The sequence below is a fragment of the Lissotriton vulgaris genome, chromosome 5 (genome assembly GCF_964263255.1).
Source record: "Lissotriton vulgaris chromosome 5, aLisVul1.2, whole genome shotgun sequence".
Classification (NCBI taxonomy): domain Eukaryota; kingdom Metazoa; phylum Chordata; class Amphibia; order Caudata; family Salamandridae; genus Lissotriton; species Lissotriton vulgaris.
Window position 1 is genome coordinate 1,449,215,468 of NC_141693.1, and position 24,522 is coordinate 1,449,239,989.

The window sequence follows — 24,522 nt, forward strand, 5'->3', positions numbered from 1 at the left end:
TGACTGGCTGAATGATTAGGCCCCACTACAACCAGTAACACAAGTAATCTGTCATGGTGCACTTGTGTTACTGTTTATGGAGGTTCTGGCCTTGCAGTTTGGCCTGGACTGTTGTCACTGGAGTAGGGTCAAGATTGATTTGCATACGGCTGGGTCCAAACTGAGGTGTGTGGTCTGCAAAATAAAAATAATTGCGATACATAACAGTTTTAAACAAAAATAATGCTGGAAAAAATAAATAATAATAAGCAACAGAAAAAAGGTTAAAGACGTGTGTCCAATCTTGTGGGCAGGGAGGGTAAGACTGGATGCTTACAGAAGATTGGCAGGAAGGCCTGCCTGGAGACCACGCCCTAAACCAAACACCCACTTGTGTATGGCCTTGCTCAGTGGTTAGCCAGTTGAAGAACTCATTAGACATGCAAAGTTTCGACTATGTTAAAAAAAAATACAGATATTCACTGAAAAGCCCAAAGGTTAAAGTGACGTAGTTAGGAGATGGGAAGAAAAAATGTAAAGCACACACGCAGTACCAGAAACGAATTCTATGGCAGGACGGAGACTCCAAATATGCTTTCTCATTTCTTTACTGAGAAAAATACAGCAGCCAATCAGAACACAGTAAAGAAAACAAAGACTACATTACCCATGAATACCCTGGGCAACCATAGAGGATACATGCTACAAAAGGTACCATAGAGGACAACACTTTCTCTTTCTTTGCTGCTTCGCAGCCAGTTAAGTGCACATTATTTGTTTATTCCTCATTACATTGTATTTATATGTATTGTTACCTTTGTGCGCTTTCACCTACTTTGTGCCGCGTTGTCTGCTCGCCTGCCCTGTGGTGCTTGCCTTTGTTCGGGGCTTCGGCCCGTCGCGTGTTGCCGGTCTTGTGTGTACGCGGTTGTCGGTGCAGGGAGCGTGTGACACCTCCCCGGTTTTTCAGGCGCGCGGTGTCAGCGCCTGTGTCTCTGTGTGGAGCGGGAGTTCTGGAGGTGGGGGACTGCGCGTGAAGCTCGCGCGTCTCTCTAGCACGGCAGGCGGCTGTCAGAGCACATGCGCAACATCCTTTTTTTACGTTTCGCTCCGTGTTCGTCATGGAGCATTCCTTGAATTGCTGTGTTCACCACAGTTTCTGCCCACAGCCTGTCAGCGTGTTAGCCTCCTCCTACGCCCTTCTATATAATAATAGTGGGGTAGTAAAATAGCGCATAGGCTTTGCCTAGAGTGGCTTTTGTTTCAGGCAAGCCCTCCCTCCACTTTCAATTGTGCCTCATCAGACAGGTTTGTCCTGCAATTTTGTTTGGCTTGCTTTGGGGTTCCACTCCCCCTGAATTGGCCTTTGGCTACTTATATTGCATTCTTCCTCAAGTGGGCATATTTACAACTTGCAGTTGTCACCATGGGAGATTATTATGACGAGGAAGGATATTATTATGATGAAGAAGAGCCCTCTGGCTCTGTGGACGACTTGATGGGTCAGGCGTTGTTTCAGGCCATTGCCCCTTTGAAGCGTCACCTGTCAGAATATGCCACGCAACAAGGCTGGTTACCTCAGTCTTCAGCGCGCGTTAAAAAATCTCCCAAAAATCCGCATCATTCGGATTTTGCGAAGTTGGCCAATTCTCTGTCTTCAGTGCAGCCTTCCAAAAAATCTTCAAAGTCTGGACGCTCGTCCCCAATCTCTCCTTTTGATGATGTATCTTCCTCTTGTGATTCGTCTTCCTCTGGTCCTGCGCTTCCTCCACCTTCAAAAAAGGAATGTAAGGAACATTTTGTAGACGCACCTTCCACTCCCCAGTTGCCGACTTTTGATCCATCTGACATTATCCATCCAAATTCATCTTCTTGGCTGCCCTCTCCTGAGGTGGCAGAATATATTCAATCTCATATTCGCCAGCCCTTTGAAAAGGATGTGCGGGCCCGATTGCGATCGGAATGTCCGCGTCCGGAACTCTCTGACAAATTGGCAGATACACCAGAGGTAGATTCCACCATGGTGACCTACTTGAAGAAATATTCTAAGGATCCCAACAAGGGTTTGGACAGAGCCTGGCGTTCTTGTCAGGACAAGATGTTGGACCTTCTGGGTCCCCTGACAAAGATCCAGGACTTGGGCTTTCGGGACAAATAATCTGGTGCACTCATTGACCCTGATGAGATGGTGGGTTGGTCGCAGAGAGCCATCTGTATTTCTAGGAAACGCAAATTGTGCTATTTCTTGTGAGCGTCGCCGCTAAATCCTTCTCAAACTGGACCCAAAGCTCACAGATTTGGTCCCCTCGGAGTCTGGTCCCCTGGCCCAAGGTTTATTGTTTGGACATCCTTTCTTGAAGGAACTCACCAAATTTGTGGCCACATTCAGTGGGCTGGATAAAGCTCAGTCTAACCTGCGACGGGCTTTTCGCCCGGTTTTTGGAAGGGCCGGACGACGGGGACGCTCGTTCGGTTGAGGCTCCAACCAGCAGAATCAGCATGGGTGGTGGACAAGATTACAACGCCAACAAGTCATCCTTCTATCCCTCCCGCAAAGGGAGAGGACAGTTCAAGAAAGGCGGATACGGCGGACACAAGGAGGGCCTCATGACTCCTAACTCAGGTGAGCTTGATTCTGGCCTCGGAGGTGGCTTTGGGAGGCAGGTTACGTTTTTTTCTCCCCAATTGGCAATTGATCTCCAACGATGCCTGGGTGTTGGAGACGGTGCAGGGTTACAGAATAGAATTTTACAGTCACCCTCACCAACACCACCTGCCTCTTCCCCTTGTTTTTTCCCAACGAGATCAGGAGTTTATTTCCGTGGAAATAAGAGTCTCTTCTGGCCAAAGGGGCCATCGTTTCTACATCCCTTCATCCACAGGATTTCGTCAGCAATGTTTTTCTGGTGGAGAAAAAGGGAGGCAGTGCACGTTTGGTCTTCAATCTAAAAGAGTTCAACGGCGGAGTAGTGTCCCGTCATTTTAAGATGGAGGGCATCCATCTTCTGAGGGACCTTCTTCAGGAAGGGGACTGGATGGTCCGTCTCGACCTGAAAGATGCCTATCTGTGGGTTCCGATTCACAGCCCTCATCGGCGCTTCCTTCAAGTCCAGTGGCTCGGGACTTGGTTCGAGTACACTGTCCTCCCCTTCGGCCTCTCGTCAGCTCCGTGGTGCTTCACGAAGCTTCTATGCCCGGTGATGGAGTCCTTGCGAGCACGCGGAGTTTGTCTGATAATATATCTCGACGATATTCTCATCATGGCGCAATGCCCTCTTCTTTTACAGACTCATTTGCATTAGTCAATAGATCTGTTACAATCACTTGGTTTTCTTGTGAATCCTCAGAAGTCCGCCTTCATTCCCTCTCAGTCGATGGACTTCCTCGGTTTTCGGATCGACTCGGTCTCCTGTCAACTCCTCTTGCACGGTCCGAAAATCAGATCCATCAAGAGGGAATTGAGGTTGGTCTTGTCCAAACAGATGGTTTCCTTGAGATCGGTGGCTCGAATTGTAGGTCTGCTGTCCTCTTCGATCCAAGCGATCTTCCCAGGTCTGTTGCATTATCGTGCTCTTCAGCAACTCAAGATCAGGCATCTCCAGAAGGGTCTTCGTTATTCAGACCACATTCCTTTGACTGAGGATGCACATTGGGAGAGGTTATGGTGGCTGGAGCACATGGAATCCTGGAACGGCCGTGTGCTGTTCCGGAAGACCCCAGATGTGGTAATAGAATCGGATGCCAGTCTATGGGGTTGGGGAGCCCGGTGCGGCCCAGTTGCGACGGGGGGCCGTTGGTCCCAGGAGGAATTGTCTCTTCACATCAATTGCTTGGAGCTTCTAGCGGGCTCCTTTGCCATTCGTTGTCTAGCACCGCAAGCAAAGAATTGTTGCAAACTCCTCCGCATGGTCAACGTCTCAGCGGTGCGGTATGTCAACAAACTAGGGAAGGACCAGATCCAAACTTCTAGCGGAAATTGCAAAAGACTTTTGGCATCTTTGTCTGCAATGGCAGATCACTGTTATTGCAGAGTACCTTCCAGGTCGCGAAAATCGGATTGCCGATTGGAACTCTCGCCATCTGAGGGATTACAGCGATTGGAGGCTTCAGCCTCGGGTTTTTCGGACACTGTCCCGAATTTGGGGACGTTGTCACATCGACATGTTTGCCTCTCGCCTCTACAAACAGCTACCCCGGTTTTACAGCTGGCGTCCGGATCCGCAGGCCCGGGCGACGGATGACTTTCTCCAGTCTTGGCCTCCTCTCCTGTGTTATGCCCTTCCACCTTTTGTGATGATCCCCAAGGTCCTAGCCCGCACGAAGCACTTTCTATTGGAGCTCATTCTAATCACTCCTCTGTGGAGAGCTCAGGCTTGGTTTCCAGTTCTTCTGGAGAGGAGTTGCTCGACACCGCTCCTATCCCTTTGTTGCTGGACCCTTTTCTAGAAACTCACCCCCTTGTTCTGTCGGGTCAGCTTCGTCTGGTGGCGTGGAGGATTTCGGGGGTCGCTTGCAAATCCCAGGCGTATCAAGCGATGCTGCCAGATTTATCAGTGAGGCTTGGGCCCCCAACACACACAAACGTTATGCGTCAGCTTGGAAACGATGGCGTGATTGGTGTTCACAATGGAAAGTGGATCCCGCTTCAGCGGATATCGTTTTGATTCTCAATTTTCTAGCGTCCATTGCTTCGTCTGGTTTGGCTTATAGAACTGTTAATAATTTTCATTCTGCCTTTTCAGCTGGACATGTTTCTATCGATGGTAAACCTGCAGGGGAGCATTCTTTGATTTCGAAATTGCTCAGAGGCATTCGGATGGTAAAACCTCCTTGACCTAAATATGTGGCTTTATGGAATGTGTCTGTTTTGCGTTTCTTGGAATCCTGGCCTTCCAACTCTTTATTGTCCCGCAAACAACTTTCAGCTAAACTGACAATGTTACTGTGTTTGATTTCCTGCAAACGGGTTTCAGATGTTCGGGCTTTGGACCTTGCTGGTCGTACGTTCTTGCCTGAGGGTGTTACTTTTGTTGTCTCCAGGCGTACTAAATGTAATACGTCAGCCTCATTCTAAGTTTCAGGTCACTCGTTCCAATCAATCCATGATGAGCGCTTTCAATTTAAAATATATTAGAAACTCGCTCCTTCCCTTCTTGGGAATCGTCAGGTGTGTGTGTGTGTGTGTCCTGAGTCGGACCAATGGGATCAGTGTTTTCACTACGGCCCGCCCTGGCATACTGCGCAGCCGCAATGCTTTTCTGTCGACGACACAAGAAGCAAGCAGCATGGTGCACAGCAGGCCTTGGACTAATTAAAACTGAAAGGCGGCAGTCCCAGTAAGTAGTGACTTTGAAACATGATGCTAGCAGTGTGTGAACTGTGAGGCGAGTTAGAAATGAAATAAATGTCGCTAAGTTGCAGGTTGCATCATTGTGCAGATTCACTTTGAATTTCACACGAGACAGACCCCAAGTTCTTTTGCACATTGCGTATTAGTTATTTGATCCTCCCTTTGTTTTAAATTTCCCCTCGCACATTACCTCTGCCCTGGAAGGATGGCATGAAATGGTTCTCTGACGGCGGTCGGGCACAAGCTGCTCGTCCCCTCTCTTGAGGTTGAATTGAAGAGAGGTGTGCTCATTTTGTTCCTAATGTGCCCATCACTCCCTCCTCTCTCTCTGCACTTGTGAAAGCACTGCTTACTAGTACTCACGCATGAAAACACCCGGATCCTGAATCCAAGAATGTAGACATAACACACGTTACCAGGCATTTACACATGTGCAGTGAGATAAATAACGGTGATGGATCAAGCCCTGATCTTTGGACTGGGTAAGAGTGGTCTGCTTAATTCAGACACTCTGTTCATCACCACCCCCTTTTCTGAATCGACATAGAAGGTGAACCAGCAACCACGGAGTAATGGTGATCTCCTTTTTCTGCGATTGAAAGGTCGGTTTACACTTAACAGCCAGGCCCCTGACACCTCAGCTGACATTGGGCGCACAGATAGTGACTGAGGCCTCAAGAGCGTCGCTGCCCTGGGAACATTTATTCTGCATAAAGCAACATTTCACAATTTTCATTTTTATTTTATAATGGACTTCAAAATGGTATTATCTTGAATACTAGATCCACCAGAGGTGGACTGGCCTGCATGGAAATCGAAAGATTTAGTGATAAATAAAAACGTAATAAGACAGAAAAACTGTGACAAAGAAAAAAAAGAAGGGCTGAGAAGGAACCTGCAGGAGTGATATAAAGTGGCAGGGAGAGTGTTGGGGGTGGATTAAAAAAGCATGAGATGGATTTAAGAGTATGCAGCCTTCAACTTTAGTCTTTGAGCTTGTAAAGAAAGTTATACAAGTAATTGTCAAGCTATTTAAGTTGGCAAGGATTTGAGCTTGCTGCAGATAATGTTTGCTTGAAAACCAAGGAAATCAATATGAAAAACCCACCCCAGTAGAGCACAAAACACTCCGAGAAACAGACAAAAAAAGGCCCACACACTTGACCTGTCAGACCAACCCATTGGTTACTACCTAATTGCCCTATAGGCTAGTCCAGCCCTTGTTGCTTTGGCTTTCTGCACGTCGACATTCAGTAGCACAGGCCAGTCTATTCTAAGTAAAACTTTGAGACTTGGCACCTACTGTTTCAAAAATTGTAAGTAAACCATATCTGAATAACGGGGTCTTTGGGGCTGCATTGTCAGAGAGTGGGGGTGTAGGTTATTAGAGAAGTCTGGGTCTGTGGATAAGTGAGAGGTCCGAGGACCTTGTGGTTACAGAGGACGATGGCGTGTGAGGCACCTTGGTACAGTGAGTGTTATCAGAGGAGCCATAGGAAAAAGGCATGTGCCACCTGCCCTTAACACAGAGGCCACCCACCTTCCTCAAATGCAGAGATGGTATCAGCTGTGCTTAGTGCACACATTGTGCTTCTTTTCCAATACACCAAATGGTGTCAGACTACTCTTTGCTGCACATAGTGAGCTACTGGTCCTTAATGTAAAGACTGTGCCACCTCCCTTTAGGACAGACCTATATCTGTCCTTAATACATTATCTACATCAAGGCAGATGAAGCTGTGTTGAAAAGCTGGAAGGGTGGGGGTGGGGGCATTTTTGTAGCGGTGCATCAGTTTTAAAAGCACTGCTGAGTTCTTTGTGTATCCAACAGTTTTCAGGCAACAATAAATGTGCCACGATAACTCTGGTAATTACTGTACCTGCCAGTGCCGGAGAGAGTTCGGAGTTTTGTCTAGTGACAGTTTTGACTCATCTAAGGTAGCGCAAAGGGTTAATATGCCTGCTGCAAAGTGTGTGTACCGTGCAGAGCACAGAACAGTATTTCATGTGCATAGCTCAGTGGGATGTTGCTTTTGCCACAGAGATCCTTTTGTTATTGTGCAATTCATACGTTACAATCATGATCTAGCACATTGAGCTATGAACTGCTACCATCAAAACGCTAGATGCAAACAGCATGATATAGGTTAGAGTTACGTTTTTCACCAGTCTTTGACTATCCTAATTTTACTGAAAAAGGTTTGTTTGTGTAGAAATAAATTGGTACTGGTTAACTCAACCCTAACCACTGTGTTATGTTGCAGAAGTTGCATTTGTTATTTTAGCAAATTGTTTCCAAAATTGAGCTTTGAATGCCCTTTTGCTTCCCTTTTTTTCAACATGTTCTTGGGTGGCGAGACCGCCTATCAGCAACTTACTTGAGGAAGTCTCCCTTCTTGGAATTTAGATTAGGTATTACACCTGGCTTTCAGCAGTGCCAATTGAGGATGCGGGTGGAGCCAATAGAGTATGTGGGTGGAGATGGGGGAAATGGGTATGGCCTCCTAAAAAAAAATTGAGCACCTGGACTTAATATTTTACAAATTAAGCACTGGGCAGAGCGCACAAAGAGACACAAGGCTGTTGAAAGAACCTTGCACTCTTTATTTTATAGAGCAGCTTCGGGATTGACTGGGCTGGGCAGGTAAGTGGAAAGCAGAAACTGAGAAGCGGATCCTCTCACAAAGAATAAAGATCAGCGCACGTCCGTTTGGCTCATGAACAGTTATTAGATATAAACACAGAGTTTGGAAACCCAGCTTCAGGGTCAACACAATAAACATATTTTCCCCTTTGAGCCAGGTGAGAGAAAAGGCTTTAATTTTCTTTATGATAATGTGCTGTCACCAACTTTTGTAACTAGGGAACTGTGGTCGAGTCCTCCTGACACCGGCTGAACATCCTGTGACTCTCGGCAAAAAATTAATCTCTTAATGCTTAAAAAGGACTCGGACCTTGTGAAATGTAACTGGTGTTCTTGCTGAGTGCTCTGGTCCAATTTCATTGAGTTCGCAACATATATTCAAAAAATAGTAGTGCATACATGCTCGCTTTTTTTACTTTGGAAACTGTTTTTTACGCCCTGCCACTATTAAATCTCATCAGCCACCACTGAGGCACGCGCTGCCGCCCAGCCAATTACAAAGTTAATGGAAGTGGGCATTCAAAATCCGGGCCTCACTAGCACAGTGCGGCAGCCCAGAGCTCAAACCTGCACTGAAATAAATTAATTAAAAAAATTAAGAAATATCATGGAGGGCAATATAGCAATGGTGGTTTGCCGGATACGTTTACCTTCTAATGAAAGGTGTTAAGTCTCTGGACTTTTATCTTCTTTGTGCCATGTCATGCTTTGTGCTAGAGCGTTATTTGGCACTGGCGGAGTCGGAGGTGGTCCATCATGGGGTAAGTCGTGAGGGGGTGACACCATGAGTTACCGCACTGGGAGACACCAACCCTAGTGACGCCACTGGTTTCTAGCAGCCCCTGGATCTGCTCCAGAGTGCGATGTACAAATCTTTACAGATAAAAGATGGCCTTAAGTGAAGGCAAACTAAAATCACAAAGATAGTCAAATTGGCTCTGGGGTGGGGGAAATTTGCTTACATATTATTTACCTTCTCTACAAAAAGTTGGCTAACGAGTCACAAAGCTCTTGTGTAGCCGAGATCACACATATGCAGGCGCGTGATTTTATGAAATCATTGAGTGTTTTGAAGAGAGTTTTTGTCGAATTGCATGCTCGTTCAATCTTGTTCATTTTAAAGTTTTTGAGGCCATTTTGATAGTATTGCGATAGCTCTTCAGCAGCAATTTAAATTTATCTTTATTTGCGGTAGCTTTGGTCCTTTGCCAAAGCCCTTCCAGCCTTTTCCACTTGGATTTCTCCAGTTTTAAATCGGACGAAAACCAGAGGGCATTGTTTCTGCTAGGGGTGGCAGGAGTCTGTATGAGAGGGGCGATGTGGTCAAGTGCCTGGTAAAAGGAATCGTTAAAATTCCCCAGAGCAACCTTTACATTTAAATTATTCAAGACTCAGATGGAAGGTAAGCCTTCCCGAAGAAGATTGGTGGGACTGATTTCTATTATCTCGTACCTAGTATAGGCATTCTGTTTGATTTTACCATCTTGTTTGTTTTTAGGATTCGAAAATTAATCAGTGTTATGTCCGGAGAAGCGATAAGGAGGGTTCACACTGAAGCTCATGGGAATTTGTAGAAATTAAGACTAGGGTATGACTGGCTGAATGATTAGGCCCCACTACAACCAGTAACACAAGTAATCTGTCATGGTGCACTTGTGTTACTGTTTATGGAGGTTCTGGCCTTGCAGTTTGGCCTGGACTGTTGTCACTGGAGTAGGGTCAAGATTGATTTGCATACGGCTGGGTCCAAACTGAGGTGTGTGGTCTGCAAAATAAAAATAATTGGGATACATAACAGTTTTAAACAAAAATAATGCTGGAAAAAATAAATAATAATAAGCAACAGAAAAAAGGTTAAAGACGTGTGTCCAATCTTGTGGGCAGGGAGGGTAAGACTGGATGCTTACAGAAGATTGGCAGGAAGGCCTGCCTGGAGACCACGCCCTAAACCAAACACCCACTTGTGTATGGCCTTGCTCAGTGGTTAGCCAGTTGAAGAACTCATTAGACATGCAAAGTTTCGACTATGTTAAAAAAAAATACAGATATTCACTGAAAAGCCCAAAGGTTAAAGTGACGTAGTTAGGAGATGGGAAGAAAAAAGGAAAAACATTTAAAAATACTGAAATTCACCAGTTTTATTTTAGGCAACTACGTATAACTTGTGCTCTGTCATGCACTGCTTATGACCGCACATATTGAATTACTCATGACATGTTAAATAACGTCATTCATAAACATCACTTTATCTATTATTCCCTGCGAATTTCAGTTTTTTAGATAAGAAAATAAACCATTACTATACCAAACTATAACATCACTTTAACCTTTATTATTTTTTTAGTTAACATACATGTATCTGGTGAGAGAGGGGCAAGTAGATGCCATCCATGAAAAGGTTTAAAAAAGTTTAGTGGGTGATCAACTCATACCGATGAAGACACCATATTTCAGAGTTTAAATGCGAGATGAGTCAGAACAACAACATACTTATCTTCAGCAATGCTTTTTCTGGTGGAGACTCTATCTAACTCTATCTCTACCTTAGAATATTAGACTGAATCCGGAAAATCATGAGCAGTACCTCTGCGTGCTGGTAGGTGGCAATCAGGCTGTTCGAGTCGAAAGTGACATGCGCAGTGCCTATAGAGGCGCCACCTCGGTGTGCTGACAGTTTCTTTTATGGCTGTTTCCGTGCCAAAGTCACGCAGCCATGACAAAAGTGTGTAACCAGTGTGATAGCCACCCCGGTGTGCTGACATCAGTTTCTTTTATGGCTGTTTCCGTTCAAAGTCACGTAGCCATGACTGAAAGTTGTGTAACCAGTGTGATAAATATAACAAGGTCTTTAGGGAAGAGCCCATTTCACAAAGCAGAGAGAATGGGCGTGTCAGTGATTAGATAGAGTTTGCCGAAAGTAAGTACCTTGTTCTGACAGAGACTTCTAACTGCAGATTCCTGAACTTAGAATAAATACCTAAGCAATACCTCCCCGGATGTGGGTCTGCAAACTGGCTTAAAACAAAAACTCCAGGAGGAGTGAACGTGCAAAATTAAAGTCACAACAGACCTGACTGTCCAGGCAGTAGTGTTTCCTGTACGTGTGGAGAGACGCCCACATAGCAGCATGACAGATGTCCAGGAGAGGCCTTCCACTTGTTAACGCAGTAGTGGCCTCTTTTGCTATGGTGGAATGAGCCCTCAAGAAGCTGCTTCCTAGCCAACACATAACTGATTTTTAGACAGAGCACAATCCAATGGTAGATGGTGCTTTTTGCACTGCTTTGCCTTTCTTTTACTCCAGTGAATCCAATGAAAAGTGGATAGTCCATCCGGTGTTCTTTGGTGTGATTAATGTCAAAGGAGAGACCTCCTTTGGGGATCAAAGGATGGAGCTTCTCCTCCTCCTAGGAAGGATGAGGTGGAACAAAAAAATGTCAGTAATAATGTTTTGGCTGGGGGAGGAGCCAAGATGGCGATCGGAGCGGACCTGTAGGCTCCCGGCTCCGCCAGTCCGTTTTTGCCGTGCTGATATCCTGAATCCAATCCTGGTCCACTCGACGGCAGATGGTGCGTGAAACGGCGCTGATCTCGGCGGTGCTTCTCCGGACCCCTGACCTGCCCGGCAGCCGCAGATATTTGCCTCCTAGCTCCTAGCTCCCGGCCCTGGACCCCGCTTCCGTGAGCTCCTCCTTCCGTGCCTCTGGGACCTGTTGCCGGCCGGCGCGCTCCGTCGGTGCCGACTGCTGCGAAACCTGCGTGGCCCCTGCGAGGCACTGCCCGAGCCTGATCACCTGGGATGACACGATGCAGACGGGGAGAGGGCAGTGACTACGGAGCTGTGGACCCCCATCTTAGCGGAGCCATTGTCTGAGGCGGCAGGTACGGGGAGAGGGCTGTCCGGCCATTTTGGGTCGCACATAGTTTGCTGACCCCGTGCCTCGCTACCCGTGACTGCGGAGGGGCGTCTAACCTCCACGGATTGTTTTTGGGGCACGGAGTATGGTACTTAGCCAGCGGCTACCAGGGGGTGCGCTGATGCTCCCCTAACACCGGTGCCCGTCGCAAAACTTGGTCGCAATGGCTCAGTGTGCCGCCATGCCTTGTGAGGAGCTGCGCCCGTCCACGCCAGAGACTAGTGCTGCCCTGCCTACAGGGGATCCTGAGACTCGAGAGATCCCCCGGGGACACAAGACCCAGGGACTACAGCCTGAGATTTCCCTTGGCACTGTCCTGTCAGCCCTACGTGACCTCCGTTCAGAAGTGCGCCATTGCTGCCGGGAACTGGGGGACAAGCTGGATTGCATAGCGTCTGTGTTAGATTGGGGCACTAATGCCTCGGATTTGCAAAGCTGCCGCCTACTACTGCCTGCAACATATGGGGCGCCAGCGCTCTCTCCTGCCTGCTGCACACCTGAGCTCGATGTTAACTTCGCTGACGCCCAAGATCACCAGCCTGATGACTCCCCTCGGGACACTTTGTTTCCCCTCCAAGTGATGTGTGCAACATTGTGGCCGGACTCTCTAACGTGTGTGCCTCGAGAACTGTCTGTAACATCGCAGCTGCCTTCTCCTTCATCGCTGTGCCTCTTGCCTATTCTGACTACAACATCGTGTACTCCTGGTGTTATTATGGAACGTTATGCAGTACTCGACGGACTCCCTGCTGTCTCATTGCGGCCATTTTGTACTCCCTTGTTGCTGTCCTCTTTCCTCTCGCCACTTTGCTCCTTTGTTCTGTGGTGGGCGGGCCTCTCCTGGGGAACGCGTTTGGGGGTGTATCCACGTTCGGGTCAGGGCTAGGCTGTTTTTCCTGTTTTTGGCTGCTGGGCTGGTGGACCGGGGTTTGGGGGTGTATTTTGTGTCCAGATTGCTTGACCGCTGTTGATTGATGCTTCGCTCCTGTGTTGCCTTAATACTTGTCGTTTATCCTGAACTTGGGGTGGAAGATGTATTAATGACTGGCGGGGACCGGGTTGCCTGGAATTGATCCTCCTCCTGTCTTCTTTTTTGTCTTTGAGAGTGGAAGATTAGGGCGTCCTTCTCTCCCTCTCTATATCACATGGAACGTTTTTCTTTTTCTTTTTCCTTCTCTTTCATCTTGCTATATTTCGGGTTTATTGGGCGACAGACACACTGCAGGGGGGGGGGCAGGCCGTAGCCTCCGCATGCGTGTAGGGTGGGGGGTTAGTAGTTAGAACTTAGTCATTATTTCTATGGTGCCTTCTTTTATTCCTATTTTTTATTTTCACTTTTGGTCTGGGTCCATGCCTAGTTTACTAGGGGTTAGGTGGCGGCAGGGACTGGGTGGCTCGCGAGGGGGGTCTTTTACTTGACTCTGAGGATAGCTGCCTTACTGCCCGGGGGGAACTCGCTGATTGGTATTGATATCCTGCATATATGTTCGAAACTATGGTTCTGCTCCTCCCGCATGGATCCTTCTTTGTTTCTTTTATAAGACTTGAAACAGTACGATTTGTTGCAATGCTTGCTTAAAAAACCTTTTAAAATTAACCTTCATTGATTCTGGGACATGGTACTGGGGTAATCAAAGTGTAAATTACTGGTTGCTTAAAATGTGGAGTAATACTATGTCACGTAACGCTGCATTGGTGCTTAACTGTTTCCGTGGCCGGCCGGTGGGTTGTAGGCCCGTATCTGTTCTGATTTGATGCACAATAAAGGTTTTCAAAAATTTAAAAAGAAAAAAAAATAATGTTTTGGCTAACATGGAAGGGGATCGCCAGTTTCAGCCGGAAGGAGGCACAGGTAAGAATAACCTGTTTGGGTCGAAGTTAGTGAAAAGGGGGAGGGGGTGAAACGAAAGAACTTGAAGCTTGCTCCCCCTACTGGCTGATGTTATTACCACTAGAAAGATTGTCTTAAGTATCAGAAGTCTTAAGGGGCAGCTGTGCACGGTTTCAAAAGGGGAACACATAAGAAAAATTAAGAGAAAATTAAAGTCCTACTGGGGCATGACTGACACACAGAGAGGGCTGATACAGCAACTGCATAACAGCTGAAATGGCTGACATGTAACCTTAAACAGAGTCCAGTGCAAGGCCATTCTAGGCTAAAGACAATACAACAATAGCACCTTCGACAGGGAGGCAGCACATAGGCCAAATTGTCACGAGAAGCACCAAGCCAAAAACCTGTTCCAAAGTAAGACATATCTGATCTTTGTCGAGGGACGCCTGGCTGTCAGAATAACATCTCCGATTTTGGAAGGAAGATTAAAGAATCAACTGTCACGAAGGTGGAGAGTACCTTTAGTTAAAGGGGCTCCACAAAGCTCATGAGTTATGTAGATTTTGAAAACGTGTGAGCGTAGAGTCTCAATATAAATTCTTGCTGTAGGACTTAGCCTTTTTGGTTAAAATTCCCTAAACCTTTTGCTTTCCCCCTAGAACGTTTTCCTGACAGAGTTGTCAATTTAAATGCTTTTGGTACTTTGCCACTGCTGATCAGTGTCAAAGTACAAGTGTTCCCTATGTAAAGTGTAATGGTAATTTGTTGCCCATGATTGGTATGTTTGCCTTACTAGTAAAGTCCCTATTTATTTATTTATAAAGTTTTATATGTGATGTGCAGTGTGTGTGTCAGGGCTAGTAATGCAAAGGTGTGCAGAGAAGGGAACTCAGGCCTGCAGTGTAGGGCCTACTCGCAGTTTGCTAAGTTAGCATGTTGTCCTGACAAGTGCAACCACTTGTCAGGCCTTACTTTTCCTTTTGCATACACATTGGGCACCCCTGTGGTAGGTCCCGGGTAACCCCTGGGCAGGGTGCAGTGTAAGTAAAAGTAGGGCATATACTGAGGTGTGTGCTATGTTCTGACAGTGAAAAACACTCCATTTAGTTTTCACTGGTGAATGGCCATTCTGCCCATAGGACAGAATGGGGGAGGCTGGGTATTGTGTTTTGGTAGCCTAGTTTCCTATACGTTTATAATGGAGAGGTGAAGTTTAGTATGTATGAACTCACAGTGTCAACACATCATTCTATGAAAGTGGCTTTGTCACTGTGTGTTCAGAAAACACTCTTTTAGAAAGTGGCTGAGTTTTGTGCTTTAAGCATTTCTGTGTGTCTCTGTTGAATGTGGATTGACTGTCTGGATCGGAGAGGTGAGAGGAGCTGGGAGAGGTCTTGACCCAGGGAAATGGTACCAGGCTGCCCTGCATCTGGAGAGCAGGGGCGGAGAAGCCCGGAGGTGAAAAGCCTGGGCTGGTGCTATAAACCGTTTGACCCATCTCCTGCTGAGTGATTACGTATCCAGACCTCCAGTATCAAAGGGAGAAAGGTGACACTGGAAGGGAGACACCCAGAACTGATTTAGGGAGGGGTTAGGGAGCCCTGAGCTCAAACGAACTTCAAAGACATTAAGGGGTATACCTATGAGAGCTGAAACCCCTGAATGTTGGAATGAAACAGAAATGGATTGAGACGCAAAAGGCTTGGACCCATTCTGTGGTCAAGAGGAACCTCTGCTAAATAAGGAGCAACTGAAGAGACTGCTGTGGAAAGACCAATCCTTGCTTCGTGATCTGGGGCTGGTCTGCAGTTTGCTGTTCTAACCAAAGAAGAGGCTGTTGGGACTGTGCTTGGAGGCGCTGGGTCCCCCTGCTTGATAAAGACTGTGCTTTGTGGTTTGTCTTGTAACCCCAAGGGCCAAAGGTGAGCTGGCTCCTTGTTTTGAAACACTGGAACATAAAAGTTCCCGGGGAAGTTTCAAGCGATGCAGTGGGCGTGTGTTGTGGCAGCTTCAGACCCTCGGAATGTGTGCCCTGTGATCTTGGACACACGGAGGAGTGAGACTCAGACGCGCTTGGTGCGTGTCGTGGTGCGCAGGAGGCACAGGTGAAGAGCGCCTGGTCAACGTGGGCATCGCCGGAGAAGTAAGTCTCGAACACGCTTAGTGTGTGTTGTGGTGCACTGCAGGCGTTAGAGAAGAGCGCCTGGTCAGCGTGTGCACCGAAGCTGGAGTGAGACTCGGATGCTCATGGTGCGTGTCGTGATGCACCACAGGCGCTGGTGAGGAGTGTTTGGTCTGCGTGTGCACCGAAGGTGGAGAGACTCGGACGCGCAGGGTTCGTGTTGTGGTGCACAGGAGGTGTTGCTGAGGAGTGCCTGACCAACGTGTGCATCAGAAGTGGAGTAAGTCTTGGTCGCGCAAAGTGAGTGCCGGGGTGCATCGAAGGCGTTGGTAAAGAGCGCCTGGTGATCGAGTGCACCGCAGTCGAAGTGAGGCTCGGACACGATGAGCGTGTCTAGATGCGGCCGAAGGCGTTGGTGAAGAGCGCCTGGATATCGGGGCACCGGAGTTGGAGTAAGCCTCAGTAAAGCAGTGTGTGTGATTTGTTGCAACCTGGGTCTGTGGAGGTGATCGGCTGATCATCGTGTGCACCGGAAGAAAGTGAGTCTCTGCAGCGCAGTGTGCGTGCCTTGGAGAAGTGTGGCTCAATGGTTAGAGCGGCAGAGGTCTAGCCCGGGACCAGGGTTCAATTCCCGCCTCGGCGGGTCTTGGGTTCAATTTCCACAGACCTGATCATTCTCGCCTCAGTGCCTATTCTAATCATGGGTCCCACTCTGCAACTATGGGCAATAGCTTGCTTAATCTCCACAACGGCCCCAACAATGTTAGGATGCCTGGCTTCACCTTGGGGGTGCCCAGGATTGGGCACTTCAACGGGAAAACCAGGAAGGGTTCCACAGCGGTATGCATACAAGTGCCTGAGATACCCCTTCGGGGGTCGATTGGGGCGCTATACAAATACTACTACATTTACATTTACATTGGTGCCAACTGAGACCATAGGAAGGAGTGCCTGGTGAGCGTGCACTCGGAGACAACATGGAGTCCCATCAGCGTTGTGTGCGTGGCTTCGTGCCAGAAGAAACCCGGAGGGTGCGGTGGTTTACGTGCACCCGGAGTAAAAGTAATCTCAGGGGCTTGGGGTACGTGTGCCCTGTGGCCACCTGAGAGCTTCCCAACAGTCGCAGCCCCGACTTGCAGCCCCGGAGGAGCTGAGCTGACAGGCCGAGCCGCTGAGGCCCATTGAGAGAGTTCTGCATGGGAGGCCCAGTTCAAGGAAGAAGGAGAGGAGAGTGGGATTGCGCCCCCAGGTAATGTGGATTACTACCTGAGCGGGGTGCGGGCTCTGAGGAACAATCTCTCTGCCTCTCAGTCCTTCTGACATCATGAGCCTTTGCTTTGGCACGAAAGGAGTGGCAGTACAGGGGCCAGAGTAAGAAGCTGTACTCTGTGTCATTGTTGAACAGTGTAGATGGGGGCAACTGTTATCAAAGAGGCTGAATTGTCGTAATACACATTGCCAAAGTTGCTGCTAATGAACTACTAGACTGTCTTAGGACCCCTGACATTATTATTTCCTAACGAAGTACACAATTGTAGCGCTACGCATTGCATTATTTTTTCCCTTGCCAAGTACCAGAGTGTAGCGGCCCGCATCGCAATATTTCTTCATTGTAAAGTACATGATTGTCGTGACGCATTGCATTATTCCTTGCTTGCAAAGTACATGATTGTAGCGGCTCGCTTTGCATTTTTTTTTTCTTTGCAAAGTATGTGATTGGGGTGTGACGCATTGCATTATTCCTTCATTGTGCAGTACATGAATGTAGCGGTACCCATTGCATTATTTCTCCCATTGCAGGTACCGGGGTGTATCGTTACGCATTGTATTATTTCTCCTTTGCCCAGCACAGGATTGTACTGTTACGCAGTGAACTACTGTTAGTCTATTGCAACATATGTGATTCTAGCATTATGACCAGCCTAGCATTTGGAAGGCGGTGGTTGGTATTATTAGACCCTACCAGCAAGCTAGAACAGATATTACCCTTTAATCTATGTTGGCTTATGTATTGTGTGGTCTGATCGTATATATCTTTTTGTATAAAGTTATACTTGTATTTATCACACTCGTGTGGAGTCCCATTTGTGGTGTCAACAGTGGGTTGCTGTGGGTGTGGTTGCACATACAGAACACTTGTGCTTTGGAGATAGGCGTGGCTGCTCGTGCCAAGCTACTAAGGTGGTGAGCAGGGCTATCTCACACGGTGTCCTTACTTGGCCTAACGTTGAGTGGGGAGCCCCCGGTTGCGCACGTGGCGTCAGCAGTGCGGGACTGGGACTCCGGCTTCCAACACTTGCCATTCAAGTAATGCAAATGAAAACACAGCTGCTCCTGTTTAACCCCTCCCATGCTCGTGACTGAACCGTTCCGTCACGAGCCTCGGGTGGGCTGTGCTGGTGACGGAACGGTTACGTCACGGCTCTCTCGCCGCGCCTGCGCGGCGCGAATTCCGCGCCTGCGCTAACGTTCTCTAGCGCGGGCGGGGCCGTGACGGAACTGTTCCGTCACAAGCACAGCTCACCCGCGTGCCGTGACGGAGCGGTTCCGTCACGAGCACGGGACCGCCGCGCGGCCCCCCCACCCCCTTAGCACTGCGTCGGAATAGCCGCCGCAGTGAAGGGGTTAATCAGTGGTGTAAGAACCGGAATGTAAATAGCTAGAATGAAGAGCTGATTCAGTGGAATGGTCCGGGTACAATCGGGACTGTTTAGGTTAAGTTATATCATAAGTTATTAGCAGAGTGAGAAAATCATCAATATCAAATGAGTAATTTTAGAAAGGCATGGAGCAAAAATATATGTTGACAATCGCACAGAAGCAAGGGACCAAACAAAGTCTTTTTCCAAGGACAGATGATACATTCTGGTTTTGATTATCTATGAACAAACATGCCAATGAAGTAATGAACTGAATTAATGCAGATATAACAGCTATAAGCAATACACTGTCAAAACAGCATAGCTTTAGCACATGGAAGTAAGGAAGATTTGCAAACTAGAAACTAGGAGGAAGAGGGAAAGGTAAAAACAGTAATGGTAAAGGGTTGAGAGAGATGGGTACAGAAAAAGATGTTACAAAGTGAAGAATAAACAAGAGGACATCAAATACATTTGTAAGGGAGGATGATTTCTGGGAAAGAAAAGGAGGGATCTGAAACTGACCAGAAAATTGAATTGTAAAACATTAAATACAATAGTTTCTCAATGGCCGAGTTCGAGAAGTATGTATAAATGTTATTGTATATTTGACCATACCTCAAGCATTCATATTTTGACTCTCATCCCTCAAATGAATTGCTTCAGGGCCATTGACTTTCTGTTCATTTGTAGGATAGCTTCTAAAAAACATAAAAGGCAGATTAAAGAACAGAACACTACAAATGGATATGAATTATTTTGATCAAGAAAAAACATAGAAAAACCTCATCGATAGAAGCACTTCTTGGAAATGCTTGCAAGCAGGATAATAAAGGATATATATTTTTTAAAGACGATTGTAAAAACTGAACTGGGAAGAAAGTAATACAATCCAAAGTAAATGTTGTTTTCCCATCATGTTCTCTTCATCAATATTGATAAACACTGAAATGATTCACAGATGTGATGTGCAAGCCAGCTAAACACAAAGTAAATAGCATATCAATAAAAATAAAAAAAAGCTTATGTAAAGTTAATGTTCCATTTATCATCTTTTGTAATGGCATAAAAAAAGTTCCCATTAGAAAACTAAAATTGATTTAAGCAAATAAGCAAGCTGTTTGGCCCACCCCTCTCATTTTCCACCTCTTTTAATAGTATATTTTATTGGCAATTACATAAAAAAACAGGCTCAAAAATCAATCTGTAGCAAGATTAAATACAGTAAACAGCTTCTCTTCATTGCAAAGAGTGAGCACCATCCGAATCTCCCTGAGTTTCTGCAGAATGATAGGCAGTACCTGCTCTTATGGAGACCAGAGGCCTCTGATATCCAACTCCTCTAGGTGAAACCTCAGAATCGTATTGTGAATGTCCAGGTTCCTCTAGGGAGGAGTGAAGGCTTTCATAGATGTTGTCAATGTCGCTATGTACAGAAGGCATTGAGAGGGCTCTAAGATTTGGGCATGTTGACTGAAAAACAAAATCAAAGATGCGGCTGCCTGCAGATGGCTCAACACCATCTACGGTGACCTGCCTTTGAATACAGAGATCCCCGTCAATCTAAGGTGTGCCACATCCACCACCATTACCTCAGTAAGGATTCGAGGTGCCAATGTCAGCCCGAACATGACCACAATGTTGGTAGTAAGTGGACCTACTGTGAGACTGCAGAATGAATAGCAAGTCAAGGGTCACCATCCAGTCTCTCACTTCAAGTGCCAGAACAACCTGTGCCAAGGACGGAATCTTGAATGTTTCCATGTATAGGAACAAGCTCAAGAATCTGAAGTCTAGCACAGGACGAAGACCTCCTTCCTTCTTGGAGACCAGAAAGTACTGAGAGTAGCACTCCTGCCCAATTTCCTGCTCTAGAATCAACTCTACCACTCCATTATGTAGCAGGGGTGACACCTCCTCCTGCCACTAGGAGGGAGGGGGGCGGGGATACAGGGTGAGCTGCTTCATGGGTATGGCTGACCCCTTTCTACAATCTGAAGGGCCCATTGGTGTGATGTAATGGAATTCCAGAAGGGGAAGATAAAGCGGCTTGGTAGGTACTGTTGAGTAGGGTTGCTTGGTCTGACAACCCATGCCTTTTCACCCACCTCTGTACTACCAGAGCAGGGGCATCGGAAGTGGTGGCAGGGCTACCACAGGCAACAGGTCCAGGTCTTAGAGAACAAATCCAGCCAGCGTCAAAGGTGTTTTTCTTGGAGAACAAAGCTGTGCCAAGGGAAGAGATTTCGGCAGAATCTCAAGCTGAGCCGCAAATGGCCCCATGGGGCGCTGAGGTGCATCAGAGTGGACCACTGCATGCTACAATATCTTGAACACTGCATGGGGAAAGATGGCTTGAGTGGCCCCTGGTGTGTGGGAATTCTGAATACCCTAGTAGTGGATCTTTACAGCAGGCATCGATGGCAAATGGATCGGCAATTGCCCAGGAAGTGGCACCTGGGTCAGTGGGGTGGGAGTGTATGTGGTGCAAGAGGAGATATTGCAACAATCTTCAGCTCAGTAAACGATTCTGTAGCAGTAATTTGCCCATGGACCTTGAACGACATTGAGGGCTCTCACTTGGTTGGTTGGTCATATTATTTAGTTTACTTTGTTTTTCTGGAGGTTTTGGAGGAAGATGGAAAATAGGTGGAAGATCTTGTTTGTGATCTGGATGGTCAATGACGTTGATCCCCTTGGTCATCACAGGTGCATACAACGTTTAGCATCATGTTCTTTGATGGGCTTGGGATTCATACTGGGGCATACTGGGGCATCGGTCGATGACCTCAAATTATGCCCTGACCCCAGGCACCAGAGGCAATCTTCGCAGGGATCAAGTCTGAGCATCCCTGAAGCATTGGCCTGAGGAAATTTTGTTCTGGAACATACTTTTTTTTTACCGAGGAAGAACGGAGGAAAGAAGCTCTAGATCCGCACTGAACGGTGTGCAAAAATTAGAAGTGTTGTAGGTGCCCCAGATGGGCGCTACCGGTCAAATTGATTTGACTGGGCCCTAGAAATATTTAATCTAACAATTCAGAAACTAAGGTAAGCCAATGCGAGTGGCTCTCGTCTAGCTCTGATGTCAGATTCCTATCCCTCTGTGTGATCCAAATACCAAATATTCCTGTCTTTCATTGCAAGGTTTAAACTGTCAAGTGTGTATTGGAGTTTGTATGCAAGGATGTGTCTGTTACTAAAAAAATCTTAGGATTCTGAACAATGTTTATGCTGAACAATTTATTAAACAGATGGCTGCCTCCAATTCTTCAGTGACGTCTCCCCTTATTTGGCTATCTGATGCAGGCAGGTGCTTTGCTGCTTTGATTTCACAGAGTACCTATTCAGCTCCATTCCTAAAAGTGTCAAACAGGGTACCCTAGATCTTGCAGTGTTGGTCCCAGGATTGCCAAGCTTGAGGCAGTCCTGCATTTCCCTTTCTTTACTTCATTGTTCCACAAAGTAACCCTCACTACTCAATTATCCAATGCAGTAACAAACTGGCAATGCACTTTCCTAAGACATCACCAGCTTATTTTTCTGTGTTTGACAGCTTTACTCTGAAAACCCTTTTTTCCCTCAAAGAGAAACGGCATCATCTGCTTCGCTACCAGTTCCACTGTAGTCCTTGGGCCTCAGGCCAGTTCAATTAAGAGCAATTTTGATGCCAGACTGCCCCCAGGTTAGCTCCAGGTACTTAGTTTTCCAGAATCCACTTCACTAGCAGTGTTCTAGATGATCAGGATGAGGTTGATCACTGTTGGCTTCACTTAAGCTGCTGTTTTGCAGGTCCCCCCACTTTACAAGACAAAACATAGAAAGCAAATGTTTGCATGGACTGGCTTAAACTGAGAGAATATTTTCGCTCCAATTTTGTGTACCAGGATCTCTCACATGGGAATAACCATTCAGTGTTCATTGAAGATACCCATGGTAGAGACTGGATTTTCAGGTAAGTGAATTTTCCGTTAATAGCTCAAGGACTTAGTTACCAACATGCTGGACTGGATAATATGGAATAATATAGACTAAGACAGAAGGTTGTTAGATAAAACAGAAGCCAGATCTAACTATGTTCATGTATGAAACATTTTCAGTGGTATACTTGTATTATGACAATGTTCTCGAGCTTTCACAATAAAGCCTTCCTTGTGCTGTACTCTCAGTGGATACATATATATTGAAAACACTGCCAGCATGCACCTTTTGAAAAAGCTATAATGAGAAAAAAACTTAACTGCTCGACTCCCTACCATAAGCCCTGTATTGTGCTATACTGTACCACCGGCCCTCAGAAAAATTTCCAAAGCAGGCTCATCTTGTCTTCATTTCATTCTATTTTCTTTTCTCAGACAGCACCTTGCAGAGACCCTGTATTTAACTCCAAGACTTATACTAAACGATCCTTTTTCAGAACAGCACACTACTTGGCTCTTCCTGGTAATATTTTGCAACATTTGTGGCAGCAGCAGTCTGGCTCTGAGCTCTGAAGTACCTACACTGAATTTCTCAATTGTTGACCTGCAGAGCATCTAAGGAGTTGATGGTATATTTGTGACTATTTAATAGCTGAATTGATATGTAGAACATGAAATATGTTTGGATTCTACTGTTAGAGTTCTATTAGGTTATTTATAAACGATCTAACTGCCACAAGGGACTTCTCAAAATGTATCACAACAGGGAGTGATCCAGTTGAGGTGATAAGGGGCGGGAATCAAACTAATGTATTGAAAATGTATGTATGCCCTACACAAATTATGTTGCAACTTGCCACAGATTATGTCAATTACTCTGTATCTGTAATAGTCAATGACGGCTTCATTTTCCGCTGGACCTCAACTGAGGAGACCACAAACACAACTTAACGAGTACCTACAGGGGACCCTTTATAAATGGGCCATATGCTGAGTCAAGGATATGGTCCACTACACATGAAGTGCAGTCAAATCTAGGAAACCATGCCTAAGGACAAGGAATGCACTTCGATCATTCCAGGCACAGATGCATAAAAATCAGCCATTGAACTTTCAAAGACTATCTGCACAAAAGGAAAATCGCCCGGCTCCGGTGACGCTGCCAATATTCCTCGAAGGTGGAGCCTCCTAATTTGTCACTCTATGAATGTGTCACTCACATGCATTATTCCTGACCTGAGGCAGCACTTTGCTAGAAATATCCAGGCCCTACAAGAAGGTCGAAACATGTCAGCGTATATATTAAAGTGGCCGGAGACAGTCATTCCTTAACAAAAAGAGAAAAGTAACACACATGGGAAGGCAAAGAGTATTGATACCTCTATGACCAATAGAATGAACTCCGACTACTAAGGGTCATTTGGTACCTTTTGAGTCTTATTTCTGAGGGCTAAAATATGTCCCCAGTTGATGGAAATATGTAACCTTGATTGATTAATAATGTTGGACACTTTCCCACAATGAATACTACATTTGAATATACATGTTGGATACTTCGAAATGTAAAGTTATTACATTTTATTATGTAATAATGTTGTACGTTGTGTATGAATTTTTTCAATATGATGTCTATGTAAAATTGTTATGAATGTGTATTATTTGCTTGTTGCATTAAAAACAAGTTACTTTCCTGTACGCTGTGGTTCCCCAGAATTGATATCTTTTATAGATTAACATGCTTGAAACTTCTCCGTCATCATGGTGGGAGTTCCACCGTAACAGTAAAATAGCAGTATTAAAACTCAATATTCAAATACCCGTAGGAATTCAGTAGCGCTTAGCAACCATTGTTTTAAAATATCCAAACTCCAGCCAATCAGAGCGTAGGCCATAGAGTCTCCATCCCCTGCAGAGCTACCAAACCTCAGATTTCGAGCACAAGTCCATTGAGCCTCGAGCTGCTCCTGAAGAGGGCTAATTCTTAGGTAGCAGTAAGGAATCAATGGAATACAGGAGGACATCATTCCTAGCATTGATTTGTATGTCCTTACTGAAACACACTTTTTTGCGGACAAACGTTCTACTGACTTCTGGAGGCATAAGATCCTTTCTTTTGT

General features: G+C 46.2%; 1 protein-coding gene across 5 annotated transcripts in view; it reads right to left on the minus strand.

The window, feature by feature from the left end:
• Positions 1 to 24,522, minus strand: part of LOC147712725 (complement decay-accelerating factor-like) — a 795,131-nt gene that overhangs the window by 63,313 nt on the left and 707,296 nt on the right. For all 5 annotated transcript variants that reach the window (XM_086923379.1, XM_086923375.1, XM_086923380.1 and 2 more), the window contains one exon: positions 19,104 to 19,186. In XM_086923379.1, the coding sequence (XP_086779505.1) occupies positions 19,105 to 19,186 (82 nt within the window). In that variant the 3' untranslated portion in view covers position 19,104. The remainder of the gene's footprint in view (positions 1 to 19,103; positions 19,187 to 24,522) is intronic.